Source organism: Pocillopora damicornis, chromosome 12 (assembly GCF_964200805.1).
Source record: "Pocillopora damicornis chromosome 12, jaPocDami1.2, whole genome shotgun sequence".
In the NCBI taxonomy this organism is placed as follows: domain Eukaryota; kingdom Metazoa; phylum Cnidaria; class Anthozoa; order Scleractinia; family Pocilloporidae; genus Pocillopora; species Pocillopora damicornis.
In genome coordinates, this window is record NC_142681.1 from 17,183,569 (window position 1) to 17,197,983 (window position 14,415).

Below are 14,415 nucleotides of genomic sequence, written 5' to 3' on the forward strand. Positions count from 1 at the left end.
CCGTGTTTATATAGCTTTATCTGAAGAATAAGGAGACTGCTGAGTTTAAATCAGCTATACTCACGTTAAACTGTAATGTAGTTAAGGGCTTGCTCAAGTTTCGAGAATTCTCTCGGTGTTCTGTGTGTTTAGATGAGGCTATCTGAACATGGAGAAAGCCCCTTATTGCTTTAATAAAATAGTTTTGCGAAATGCACGCGAATCTAAAACGTCGCAACCGTGTTTATATGCTCAAAACTTGACAAGCCTGTCGACTGATGGGAGTGCACGCACCACGTCAATCGTTTCATAAAAGTGCACCGTTCACTCGGGATTTAAGTAAATTCCTCTTTGGTCTTCTGACTGTTTATGCCCAATTTATCACCTAAGGCGCAACAGCTATCGGTCCACACTACAAGCGCAAGATTCCAACTTGACTACATGGGCCATTTACTCAAGCGGGAAACAAGAACTGATCGTGACTCGAGGGTTGACCACTTCATTCCCGATACATGGCAGGTAGTCTAATATTTTTCTTACTCTCTAAATACGAATTAAATCTCTTGTGACAAACGTCGAGGAGAAGAAGACGTGGTTAGGTTCAGTGGAGAATAACAGTTAAAATGCTTAAATACTTGAACTTCAGTGGAAACATATTCTAGAACAAGAACCAACAAAATCTCCCCCGCGTGAATTTCGCTTCCATCTCGTCGTAGTTTCCTCTTCATTTGCTTAATTTTGTGGTTATTCAAATATTTTCTAGCGTGAACTTCTTGACGCTGTGGATAACAACGAGTCAGCGGTAATAGTGGCACCCACCTCGTCGGGAAAGACTTTTGCCTCATACTACTGCATGGAGAAAGTGCTGACTCAAGACAATGATGGTGTGGTGGTTTATGTTTCCCCAACGAAGGTGAAGTTACCAGCTACGATCATTTAGTTTATCAAGTCCTCTTAAAGTGATCCTTAATAGCTGAACGACCTCGTCTCGTCAAATGCAGCCGCCTAAAGGCACGTGGCCTCGACGTAAATGGTTGCCTTGTGCAACTGCCTTTCACATAATTTATTCCCACCGGATCTGGCGTAAACTGATTTTATACCTCAATATGGCATCTCGTTTAAAACGTGTTAAAGGATGTGACGTCTGTATTAGTGGTAAATATTCAATACTTATCTTAAAGTTACTCCGGCTTTGGATTTTGTAGGTATTAATTGATTTTGTAGGTATAAACTGATGCATTAATCATTTAGGCCTTAGTGAATCAAGTTGCTGCTACAGTTTACGCTCGCTTTCGTCGTAAAAAGCTTCCAGAGGGAAGGGCAGTGTATGGTGTTTTCACGAGGGATTATCGATACAACACGTTGAACTCTCAGGTAAGCAAACGTGACAAGAAGCACTCGAGAGAAAAAGGAATCTCATCACTTCTAAGCAAACAAAATACACGCGGTCGATGAGGAACAACATTTATGATGAGTGATCTTGACAAAATACAATAAACATAAATTATTTCATGGAATCATTCTCTGATTGAAAACTCTTTCATTTAACTGATATCGTATTTTTTTCCCTTTTGAAATTTCTCTCTATTTGGCTCGTGGATTTAAGTATAAATAAGATATATAGAGTAACTTTTTTCATTTCTGTCTTTTGATTCCCGGCAGATCCTTGTTACAGTTCCTCAATGTTTGGAGATACTTTTTCTCTCGCCTCGTAGACAAGATTGGACGAAAAACATTAGATACGTAATCTTCGATGAGGTAAAATAACTATGAACTTTCTTGAAAGTAATTTTCGCATAATCACTTTTTAATTCTTCGTAATAAAGTTGTAGCGTGAAAAAGACAGAATTAACGCTGAGAGGTTACTACGATGTGTACTTTGTGCAGTGTTACCTCGTTGAATAATGTAGATATATCACTTTTACTAAAGTTATGTAACCAAGTTCTTAAAGAATTCTAGTTCACATTAACGTTCGTTCATAATCAATTCGTAGACTTTTGACCTTCATCGGTGTTTGATAAACAGTAGTCATTGTTTGATTTGGTTCAATGATGGCAGTAGCATTGGATGTTGGAATATGGATGGTTGGAGGGTCAATTCTACCTAGGAATATAGGGAGAAAATAATAAAAGTTGCCCTAAGGTCGTTAAAATGTTTTTTCTGAGATTCGAGGTAACAAAAGCTTACTACTCAAGCTGAGCAAACTTTAGGCATCGTTCCAAGAAAATAAAACAAAATTACTGTTTTACCTGTGCACTCAGGCTATACCTAAGCCAAAATTTCTCCCATACCTTTACTCTGCAGGTTCACTGTCTTGGTCAAGAAATTGGTGCTGAAGTCTGGGAGCATCTTCTTCTTCTCATTCGCTGTCCCTTCTTGGCGCTTTCGGCAACCATTGGAAATCCAGATGACCTTACAAGGTGAGAACTGTTGCAAAGTGCACAAAATTAAATGTGTTCTATTGAATCCTACGAAATTTTCCCGTTACGCCGATGTTAAAACGATGTTAACGTATACAAGTTAGTCATGCATTTTCAAATTAAATCACGAGGAGAATCATACGTTCTTTGTTTTGTAGGTGGTTGCAAGCCGCTCAAAGCTTTCGAGAGCAGCAAGACAAACAAGAAAATGGCCAGATGAGAGAGTCCTACAGAATCAGACTAGGTGAAGCGAAAAAATAAATCCGTTACCTCAGAGAGTCATGGAGGGGCCTTATATGGTCTTTGAATCTGCAATGCTCAAATTTACGCATTAGGGTTGACCCAAAAACTCAAAACTCCATTTCAACCTTATCTAGACAATTAGGTTTCCGAAACGACCAAAGACGTAAGCAACCTGGTCGTTAGCTGAACAACTCTTTGGCGAAACGACTGCAATTCTTAAACCATATTGATATTATAAGGAGAAATTCTGTTTTGGTTATTCCTGAGAGTGAGAGGGTCAACGAATGTCACCCCAATGCCAAAAATTGGTCTAACAACACATCTCTGGTATATTTTTTAGTTCACTTTCATGAACGATACTCAGATCTGGAGAAGAGTGTTTACCTTCCGAGTCCTAGCAATGGTGGATTCTCTGAAAAGTCCAGGAAATACGAGGGTACTTACGATGTCAAAGCGACTGGAGAGTTTGCGAGGCTTCACCCTTGTGCTCAGCTTGCAGCAAAACAGGTGAACTGTCAAGTACAGAACTGTCATAGGTCAGCTTGAAGAGAATAAGTTTTACTAAATACTGAAGAGATCTACGAATTCGCAAAAAAAAAATTAGAAACTTACCAAACGTAAGATTGTAAGTCCATGAGTTCTCACATGTATTTTGTGATATTGGTTATATATACCTTACTAAAAAGAGATATGGAAATCCTATGGTTAATCAAAACTATAAAAAAATTCCCGACCGTGATTGGTTATCACCAGCCCGATTTGAGCATTAATAGGACAGTGGAAGCGTCATACTTGTAATTGGACAGCCTAATAGAACAGTTAAAGGGACAAGTAACAAGTCATGCTTGTGTAAGTGGTCAGAACGCGTCATGTTCGCGGGCTGTTGTCTCGCATTCCGCCGAGTTCACTGTTGTTTTCTTTTTATGAAAACGTATAATTGATGACTAGTTTCTGTCTCAAATTTTTTTCATAGTTTTGATTAATCGGTAACAGGACTTCGTGTCGTCCAGTTCTATCTGTAATTATTCTTGTGACTATCAAATCAGACTCCCGCTTCGCGGTCGTCCGATTTTGTTAATCACTCGTATGAGTGCAGACCGAATTGGACTACACTCGGTCCTATTACCATTATTAATCGTCATGATTGCTTTTGTAACCTTCTTCGGGCGAATCTTACAACAGTACTGTATCTTTCCTGTAGTTCCTATAATACGTATTTTACATCTTTTGCTTCCAATCCTCTTTCACTTAATCTTTTTTGGAATAGAGCAGTTTTCAACTGAGTGTCGCAAGTAATCTGGGATTGCTTGTTTTGCTTTATTTTGGTCTGTGATTGGTCTAGATAAGATAACGTACACCAACTTCTAAATCAATCATAAGTAGTGCGAAAACAAATCGTGACTTAATCGCCCTCGTTTTCTCGCGGCTTAGTTTTTTTTTCTTTTCTTCAAGTTTTCAGCGGCTAATAATGACGTTAATTTTGGCTCTAACTGGCCAAAGTGATTACCTTGCGTTAGGTTTTTCGACCGTCAACTGAAACAGTTCCATGTTTCGACCATCGTTAAAGGCGCTTCGAGTAACAAATTGTTGTTTCCAATTAGCTAAAAGAGAATTCCTTCCCAAGAGATATGGATTTCACTCCTCGAGAATCTCTACAACTTTTTGATGTTATGACTATGCACTGGCCAGACAAAGAATCCTTGCAGGTAAGTACGTAGCTTTTAAATAAGGTTCGGTCTTACACGTTACAGTTGCATGCCTGTCAGCTGTGATAATGGTCGTTAGAGGGTTAGCTCGTATCGTTCTGGGCTATTTTTTTTTTTATCTTGAAAAGCTAGCTGAAGTAAGACTAGATTCCACAAAGTCTCAAATAATGGTTTTTTCATACTGACAGTCCAGAGAATACTGCGACTTGGTGACCCAAGCTTGTTATTTTGTGTTTTCTTTCAAGAAACTTTCCCCCGAGAGGTACTTCGAGAAAAATAAGTTCATTGACAAGAGCTGCGCACGAAAGTACGAAAAGGACCTGAAGAAAGAATTCAAGTCTTGGGCCGATGAAAAACATTTTGAGAAGGTAAAGGGAATCTTGCCAAAGAATTCGTTGCACAGCGATTGTGATGTGTTAGCGTTGTTTGCCGTTGCATTGATGAATAAAAAAATTTTTTTGACGCTGATAAAAGCCCTGTAGACCCTAGCCTTTGGAGTCCTTCCTCTCTGCTTATTACTCTAATGATTCGTATCTCTAATAACATCACGATTGTTTGACCTGACGTCAGCGAGACACAAATCTGTTACATTCCTTACATTATTTCTTTGTTGTATCGGTGGTACATAATACGGAGGCCCTACGGGGCACGAGGTGCGATGTTCAGGTGAAATACTATTTTAAAGGGATAAGCTGGCATTTTTACAGGTCTTCATACCATTTCCTGTAAATTATATCCCTACGTTCTATTCCTGGGCTCGTTTACTAACTGATTTACTAACTTAAGTGTAACTTCTGCTGTTGTTATTATAATCACTTTAAGTCATATTTTTGTTGCTCCAGGTTGAAGCCGTTTTACAGTCACTGAATTCTATTTTGCTGGAGAAACAGGCTTCGACTGAAGAGGAATGGACTCAGCTAGGAATGCCTTCGTCGGGAAAAATTTTCATTTGGAAAAATTTCCCAAAGCTTGTGGAACAACTTAAGGCTCAGAAAAAACTGCCAGCGCTTATTTTCAGGTAATATACCGCATACTGTATCACCGAAAGGGATTGTCGTTCAGTGACATGCATAACAAGGGATTCAGATTTAACTTTAATTTGGTTTTTGTGTCAGCCACACTGAAAAAAAAGAGGATAGAGAAAGAAAGACAATAGGAAAAGGCAAATGACGATCAGAATACAAATTGGAACGATGCACATAAGTTGGACTCATGTTCCGAAAATAAAAATGCGAACGTTCAAAACAATTCGTATTTAAATGATGAAAACTCACGTTATGTGGAAGGTATATTAACAAAAAATAACTGAGTAAATACCGAAAAAGCTATCTCGCTCAGTGGGCTTTATTAATGATATACCTCTGTTTTTATCAGCTTTGACCGCAAGTTTTGCGAAGAGTTGGCGTTTGGTCTCGCTGAGCACTTTCAAAAACGAGAGGAGGTTATTAAACGCCAGAATAAAGGGAAAGACTCTAAGCTTGCCGAAAAGAGGGTAAAAAAGGCGAACAAGGAATTTAAAAGGCTGAGAGATGAAGAGACAGAGAGTACAAACGAAGAAAGGTAAACGGAAACAAATTAAATAGTAAATGCATGATATATCTCGTCGAGTGCCATTTAGATTCCATTCAATATGTATGCGAACGAGTCTGTCATGTTATGATGACAAACGATATAAGACTTGAGGGCTTGTTCTCTTAACAGATTGGACGACCAAGTAAGACAACAGTACGAGAAAGACTCTTCGTTCTTAAATGATCCTTTACCAGCGTGCACAGTTGCCTTTACACACAAAATTGGAGACGAGGTAGGGAGCATCCGGCAACTATATATTTAATATTATTTAACGATTGTTCGCCGAGGGCGAAGTGAATATTTTTTAACATACCTGAAACGAGGTCGAGGGAATTTTTTAATAATATTCACCTAGCCTGAAGTGAATAATTGTTTATCGACATATAAGCAAGCAGCTTCCACTAAAGTTTAATGGGTTTTAATTAATTTAATCAGCAAAAAACTCATATCTTATCTTTGAAAAGAGATTATCACTTCCTCCGTAACTTGGACAACACGCGAGGTAGCCATTTTGAATATTAAGAATCCCTGCTATAATCACCTTGCGCGAGGTGATTATAGTGAAATCAGAGCGCGCGTATTTCTATAATCTCCTGAGCAGAGGACAAAGATAGACTACATCAAAAAGGATGATCAGACTACGAATTATGTGACTAAAAGGCCCCTAGGTAAAGACTTTTTTAATAAAGTTTTCCTTAACTGAGGTTGGCCATTTACTCTGTAGGATTTACAAAAGATCATGCATCGCATTTGGTATTTGCGTGGCTATTCACTTTTAAAGGAAGCTTTAAGACGAGGAATAAGTTACCATCACGCTGGACTGAAAAACAAAATTCGCGGCACCGTGGAGATCTTATTTAGAGAGAAGTACCTTCAGGTATTACTTTATTAACCGCTCGTTTCGATCTAGAAACGAAGGTGGACGTTTAAATAATAAAGTGGAGCAATAATTTTTTTTCTAACCTCATCGTAAATAGCACCGAAGCATAACTTTTTCTTAAAGTGATTGTGTAAAATTACTCGCAAGACATTGTGTGATGGGCTGTTTTAAAATACGATTTAAAAAGATGTGTGACTCTTGCCCAAACCAGAATGAAGTTTAAATGGCAGGAAAAAAAGAAAGAAAATACATGTGAAATATCAGAAAAAGATAAAAAGCAAGGACACAGTGGCCTCATTAGTATCGCACTAGTTTGGTATGCTGTTATCAACTGCAACCGATGGCCTTTGTTGCACAAACCTTTTTTGACATTTTGGTTAGTTTCTGTTTTCCCCTTTGTCTTACCAAATCTATTTACCTCAACAGTTGTAAACGTTTCGATGAAAAAAATATAGTAACAGAACAGTATACAAAGACTCGGGAGTCTTTTTTGTTCGTTTTAGGTCGTTACAGCAACAGGAACCTTGGCCCTTGGTATTCATATGCCTTGTAAAACGGTCGTGTTTGCTGGAGATTCACCCTATTTAAACTCTTTGCAGTACAGACAGGTAAGAACACTTTCCAAAAAAAGTTTTTTTCCTACAGAAAAACAAATCTCTCTCACAGACAAGCGAACCCAGTGAAACAGCAAGTGTCTGTAATTTCATAGAACGAAAAAGAATGAGGCAGGCAGGGTAGCAACGTGTTTCCAACAAAAAGAAGCACCCTAAAAGATAACGAGTACCACAAATAAGACTATTTTGCATATGGCTCTCTTTGTCTGTAATAAACAACATGTATAAAAATTATATCGGTGCGGACAGAGTACTTTCTAATATCTCTTTTACCTGAAAGTAGATCTAACCGTGTCCAGGTGTCGTTATCCCATCAGTACTCCTATTAGACTTCCAAACTCATCAAAGCATTTCAATAATCATAACTGCGTCACTTTTCAACCAGATTGGTTTTTTTTCCATATGTATATGAATTTAAATTTGGACTTTATCTCACTCTTTCATCTCTCTAATTTCAGATGTCTGGCAGGGCAGGTCGTCGAGGTTTTGACCCTGTAGGAAATGTAGTGTTTTTTGGAGTTCCTTCCCGTAAAGTTCAACGTCTCATTACAGCCAATGTTCCAAAGATTGTTGGGAACTTCCCCATTAACGTATCATTGGTGTTGCGCTTGCTTCTGATGACATCAAAGGGAGATGATCGGGAGGATGCTCTCACGAAGGTTTCTGGGAAAGACGCCTCTAAAATTCTTCTCGAATAATTCGCCTATTCCTTTTGCGCTAAATACTTTGTACAATTGTCACCAGTTTTTATCAATTATCAGCTCTTTTCGCACTGAACGTGATATAAATTGTGTCGTTTGATAACAGTTACAGCTTGTTTGAAGTCTTCCATAGAAGTACTTTCCTTCTTCATCCTCAGTTACTAAAAAGACGAGGAAATGAACTTCTAGAACTTATATCATTAGAGACATAATTTAAAACCTACTGGTGATATTTTACGAAATTTACGTGAAGCAACGGTCAGTCCTTAGTCTCATTCACACAATAATATACGAAATCCCAATTGATCGATTCTCAATCAATTCATGAACACACCAAGTTATGCACGTACTCTCGTTTCCAGGCTCTCTCACTGCTGTCGCACCCTTTCATCTCCATCACTCACCCCGAAATGGAGAGCCAGATCAAGAAACATTTCTTATTCTGCGTCGAGCTCCTTACCAGATTGGTAAGTATTAAAATCAGATCCTTTCCACCGTAGAAATGAGGGGCAAGTTAGAAATGTTTTGCTAGTAGCAGCTATCCTTATTTTCCTTGGTTACCAGTTTGTATATTTGCTACAAGTAAGGTGATCACATACTCGCTCTTGCAGTTCAACGGTCTTACTATAAACTTTTAAACTCGCCTAAATACTGCAAAACCTTTTTATGCAGGGTCTTGTAAAACAAGAAAACGGCGCTCCTCTACAGATGGCAGGACTGGCGACACATCTTCACTATCATGAGCCCTCAAACTATGTCTTGGTCAGTTTTCTTCAACGTGGTCTTTTCCACAAGATCTGTCAACCGGAAGAGAATGGTAAGGACTATTTATTTTCCTTTAGAATACAAATATTCACAGCCTCCAACCAAGGTTATGGAAGATTAGAATCACTATGATATCATACTATTGATTCCTATCACAGGAAAATTCTCAGACGACGTGTTGAGAAAGATGGTACTCGTTCTAAGCCACTTGTTCGGCAGACGATCCCTTCACGCTTCATTCAAACGAACGGTCCATTTGTGCCCCACGTCAAAAGTATGTATTTGTAAATCTTAAAAATGAAAGGCTGTTTTAACACGCTTTATTGGGAAAAATTTTGTTAGTTTTTGCCATTTGGTATTAATGATAACGTATCATAATAACGAGTTTAATCATTATTATCACTCGATCTTAACGCCCGCCCTAATGCTCACCAAAAATATCTTTAATCATACCATTCTTTAGTGTAGGTAAATTTGGCCTTTTCAGAGAAGTGGCCATTAAATGGCGAGTTAGAAGAGAAATACAAGGTCTGTATTGGGAGAGAGAGAGTTCTTTCTCAACTAAAAAATGAGTATTACAAAAGAAAAGTACTAAGAAAAATCAAAACTTGTCGGTTGTTTAATGGGTGGATAACGCTATCCGCTGGATAAATCTCTATCCGGTGGATAACGCTGTAAATTTTGTCAACACTTATCCACTGGATGGAAATTTATCCGTCGGATAGAGTCATCCATCACTTGAAAAACTGGGTTCATGCATTTGAAAACAGATGCTTCTCACTGCTTATTTTTCGGTTTTCGGTATTCGTTTTTCTTCTTGGTATCTCTTTCCTTTCAAGGTAATTTTGGACGATCTTCCCAATGAATTTGCTACAGCTCTAAGAGAGTACAACCACCAAGTCACAGATGTCTTCAGTCAGTACCTCACTGCGGTGGCTGCAGACCTCGAAAAGGAAAGAGGAGAGGAGAACAAACTCCCTTTATCGGGCATAGGTAAAATAAGATCCTTTATCATCCTATATGTGACCATTTTTTTTTCGAGCGGGAAGTAAAATATTTAAGTAGATTCATAGCCAGTTCCTTCGCATTGCAAGGCTTTGTTTTCTCATGAAAACAATTGTTTGTATTTCACGGCTTTGATAAGAATTACACTTAACTTGTTCTGTCAGTGTTTGTTTGTTTGTTTGTTTGTTTTTTGCAAGCGACACTGACGAGTCAATTCTGTGCAACTGCAAAGAGGAAGACTTGGTGCATTTTTGGTCATTATATTATCGGATCGAAGGAGATAGTTCTTGGTAAATTTCTCACTCTGGGCTAAATAGGCCCTTCTCGTTGGCTTACATACTTCAGTCCACATTCCTATACGAAGTGCATAGTACATTATTTAATTGCTGTACGCTGTACCTATGGAAATGGTTCAAAAGATAGAGACAAACTCGTGAGCAAGGTTAAGCTAAACACAAAACGTAGGTAAATTCAATGTTTAAGTTAAACGTTCTTATTTACCAAACGGAGTAAACTTCTTTTGCAGAATATCCAAAGCAAGGAAGTGTCGGTGACGATGACAAGTACGATGTTATCGAAAGGCTCGTGTCCTCATCCATACCGTACTCTGCCTGCTCTTCCTTCGCTGCATTGTCGGGAAATTCAGACTTACGATTGCATTCTTCGAGCGAGACTGCAGCCAGTTATCCGGAATCAGACGAAAGCGATGTCGAAGTCGCCAACGAGAACGTGACAGTTGAGCTTGGAAATGATGAAGAAGATAAGGAAGAAGAACGAATTGATCATCTGCTTGAGGTGAAAAAAGTTTCCCAAAACCAAGCGTCCTTTAAAATGTTGAAAAAGTTCTCTAACACTTTCGACGTAATTTCGCTAGGATGCATGCATTTTGCTCTTTCGTTGCAGGGGCCAGCTACGCTTAGCAAAATAAATACGACACAACAACTTCTATGCGTCCACATTCCTTGTATTCTTGTACAGGGTAATCATTACGAATGACAAACGAGGATCTAGACGATTCGAAGTTGTTGCTTCTTACACAGCCTGAAATCCTACCCTAAAACTTACTCGGCAAAAACGGCAAAAAGAGACTGCAAAGTAACACTGAAGCAACGCAGATGGCGTGGGAAACTGCGCCCTTGGTACATTGTCAGCGGCGCTATAGTCAGTATGTAAATGCAACGAGTCATACATTTGTCATTAAAGTATACTTGGAAAAGCATGTGGAAAGTGCTTGCACTTCATTTGGTGAACAACCTAAGCGATCAAACACTGGTTAAATTTATTAACTGACACTTTTGATTCTGAGAAAGTTGCATAAGATAAGTTTTTTTACCAAAAAGTCCTTTTACCTTTGGAACTATACCCATCAGAAAATAACCTGCCCATTCTCTTTTAGCACTTTATATGGTTTTCACTTGCCCTCTTCACTCTTGACTTTATAATCCCGTGAAGTATCGTCGAAACGTCATCAATATGCTTTACGAACAGTTTTTATAACTTTTTAAAAGTTTTCCTATATTTTAGCAACGGTTTAGCGTGGAACTTTGCAATCAAATTTTATTTCGTTGTGTGGTAGTTTAAGTAGTTGCAACACCAGTTTAACACCGTTACCAAATTCAGCTTCCACTTTTTCTTTCAGATTGTTCGACAAGATGTGTACACCGACATCAATATTGTTCCCATCCTCCGTCTAAAAAACTGCAACTCAGTTGGAAGAGTTCAGCCCTTGAATGCATATGCTCTGGATTTTTTCAAGCACGGGTCTGTTAAAGCCATTCAGAAAGAAAACGGGTCAGTAAATAAATTATAGATATATTTGCAAATAGTACTCCAGTGAGAGAAGCGAGGAGGCATCTTGATCGCTGGATCGAGAAGAGATCGGTCTTTAGCGCTAAACGCTTTCATTACAGTGCCACTCGTCATCTAGGAGTACAAAGAGTCAGAGAAATCCACTGACATGCTTAGACAACCTACAGTGGACCAACCCATTCCACGTTACCCTTAGTCGCTTCATGCTTTGAAGCACCCTGTGACATTTATAAGTCAACTGGCTAGGAATTTTTACTAACCCCTCAAGTCTTCCTTTATTCGTAAGCATTTCTTTGACTATTGCTAAACATTAGGGGGAAAAACTGTATTGTGAACTAACCGTAAAGCTAATCCCCATGGCTAGCGTACCGTACAGGTTAACATTGGGTGCGGTTAGCTAAAAAAGATTCGAGGAAACCACCTGTTATAGGCTTGCATATCTTCTAGTGACTCACATGCCACCACTGTTAATACGGATCTTTAGGAGTTGTCTTTAAGCATAGCTGAAGTTGATTGCACGTTTATTTCGTAGAATCAAGGCCGGAGAAGTTTTTCAAATCTTAAAGGATTTTCTCTTTACCATTATGTCAATCAGGTAAAAAATAGTTGTACGTGATGCAGTGTTGATGTTTCAATGTTCTACGACTAGTGAAACATTCAGTCCTAATAATTTAACGAAACTGTACGAGATGTATGCAAAGGGCGAGTGTAAAGGTAAACGTTGTATACGAGAACACAAAAAAACAATGAGTTTAGTGTTGCTGTTGTTGATGTAGTTTTTTTAAAAGTTCCAACTATTGTGGATGAAAGCTACAGACACTTCAGTTTACTGTTTCGTCCAGCTGCAGCCACAAAGAAATTAAACGATAAATTTCAAAAGTCGCATGGCAGGAGATCTTGGCTAAGTTTAAGTCAGGGAGCATTAGGGTATTTTTTAGGGAAATAACTTTGAACTTTTTCTTTCTTCTCAGTGCTTCTGTTGAGGAGATGTGTCCTGAAGAGGAATACGACAATGTGGTTGCAGCTTTCAAACAGCTCGTCGAGGAGTATAGAAACAAGTTTAGAAAGCAGTTCGATGCGGATATTTGAAATGGTCCCTCCAAAAGTTGATTAAGTGTCCTTAAAAAATCGCCAAGTCAACGAAAGAAAGGATTTGCCGATTGCTAACCGATTTGAAGCTATAATTTTTTAGGACAAACATAGGAGATTAATGCGAAAAACTCTTGTTTTCTAAAGGGAGAGTAAACAATAGATTGCAACCGTAATCGTCTTCTGATAAAACTCGTGATTACCTTTGAGAGTCAACCTCAAAGTAGCGATAGTAATATTTCTCCCTTAAAAAAATCATTTTGTTGTGACAAAGCAATAGGAATGTATCTTTCCTTGCGCGGAATGATAGCGGGGAAGATGAGCTTGGATAGCCCAGAACACAGTATTCGCTTCATAGCGTCCACGGGCGCTGCCAGTAATATGATAACAACAAGTACAATCTTCTAAGTGTTCATGTAGGGCTATTCACCTAAATACTTCGTTTTAACCACAATTACAAAAACAAGTGAGCATATATCTATGAAACACATGTTCAAAATCAGATTCACTCTACTTATAATTACAAAAGTGCACTGATTTTATAACCTACCTCATTGGTACTTAATTTGGCGCTTTTGGCGAGACAGTATTTCTCGGGGTTTATTTTCGTAAAGACAATAGCGTTAAATTTCGCAATTGAAGCGTTCTCAACTTCATTGTATTTTCCAAAATTTCTTTACTTTTGACGACTAACGAAAGATATTCAAAGGATTTTTTTCCGAATCTAGAGATTCAGATGAAGATAATAGCAGGATTCTGAACTATATATACTCGAAATCTTTGCAGTTTAACGCCATTTCACAACAGAAGATCCAAGATAGAATTTACTAGTAAGACCATCATTAAATGATATGTGTATTTGTCGATACATATTTGTTGTGGTTATTATATGTTAATCTTTTTTTACCGGTGATTTGAATTTTCTATGGATGATAAAATTTCACGCGTTAAAATTCTGCGAAGATTTTTATTTCCGAGTCTTCAATTTCGCGATTTTTTTTTACAATCGCAAAAACACGAAATTGAAGACTCACAAAGTTTTCGTACCGATACGATACGTTATTTACTTATGTCTTGTTTACTGTCAAAATTCCATTAAAAAAGTAAGTTAATGTAATTTTTCAAGTACCCAGTTGTTTTCAAAAGGTGTGAATACAAAAGTAAGTCCGGCCGTTTTCTTTGACAATCCGAGGAGTATTCTCTCAAAACGGTACAGCTACTGTTATCTGTCTTGGTGGGGAGCATCGGCGAGGATTCGACCCTCCTGATCTTTGACCCGCGCCCGTTCCGAAGCGTAACGGTCTCTGCGTGACTATCGGGATTGACCGTCGTTCCTGTCCCGTAAAGGTATTCTGTTTTCTACAAAATGGTAGGAGAAAAAGAAAACTAGTTACTACTGTTGTACTGAGAAAGAGTACAAGTCCTTATAAGCAGAGAACTCAGGATGTAAAAGACGAGTTCGTAACTGACGTTGGCTGTATACGGAAATGTGTGGAAACAGAGTTCATATCGCAGTAAGTGTTAAAGCCAACTGTGTTTGTAGCACAATTAACCTACGAGAGTCCCTTCATTCTCCTTACAAAATGAAATGACATATTTGCACGAGAGTGGCCAGCTGGCGTCTGTGATTG

General features: G+C 38.4%; 1 protein-coding gene and 1 pseudogene across 2 annotated transcripts in view; one reads left to right on the forward strand and one right to left on the reverse strand.

The window, feature by feature from the left end:
• The window catches only part of LOC149036765 (putative ATP-dependent RNA helicase DDX60), a 31,518-nt gene extending 17,619 nt beyond the window's left edge, over nt 1–13,899 (forward strand). For both annotated transcript variants that reach the window (XM_089188872.1, XM_089188871.1), the window contains exons 20-42: nt 370–498; nt 743–892; nt 1,231–1,353; nt 1,642–1,737; nt 2,285–2,400; nt 2,559–2,644; nt 2,984–3,150; nt 4,245–4,349; nt 4,595–4,717; nt 5,192–5,367; nt 5,724–5,909; nt 6,051–6,153; nt 6,646–6,798; nt 7,305–7,409; nt 7,874–8,074; nt 8,479–8,583; nt 8,789–8,933; nt 9,040–9,155; nt 9,721–9,874; nt 10,413–10,681; nt 11,526–11,677; nt 12,228–12,290; nt 12,667–13,899. In XM_089188872.1, coding sequence (XP_089044998.1) covers nt 370–498; nt 743–892; nt 1,231–1,353; nt 1,642–1,737; nt 2,285–2,400; nt 2,559–2,644; nt 2,984–3,150; nt 4,245–4,349; nt 4,595–4,717; nt 5,192–5,367; nt 5,724–5,909; nt 6,051–6,153; nt 6,646–6,798; nt 7,305–7,409; nt 7,874–8,074; nt 8,479–8,583; nt 8,789–8,933; nt 9,040–9,155; nt 9,721–9,874; nt 10,413–10,681; nt 11,526–11,677; nt 12,228–12,290; nt 12,667–12,784 — 3,141 coding nt within the window. In that variant the 3' untranslated portion in view covers nt 12,785–13,899. The remainder of the gene's footprint in view (nt 1–369; nt 499–742; nt 893–1,230; nt 1,354–1,641; nt 1,738–2,284; nt 2,401–2,558; nt 2,645–2,983; nt 3,151–4,244; nt 4,350–4,594; nt 4,718–5,191; nt 5,368–5,723; nt 5,910–6,050; nt 6,154–6,645; nt 6,799–7,304; nt 7,410–7,873; nt 8,075–8,478; nt 8,584–8,788; nt 8,934–9,039; nt 9,156–9,720; nt 9,875–10,412; nt 10,682–11,525; nt 11,678–12,227; nt 12,291–12,666) is intronic.
• The window catches only part of LOC149036763 (uncharacterized), a 386,542-nt pseudogene that overhangs the window by 113,320 nt on the left and 258,807 nt on the right, over nt 1–14,415 (reverse strand).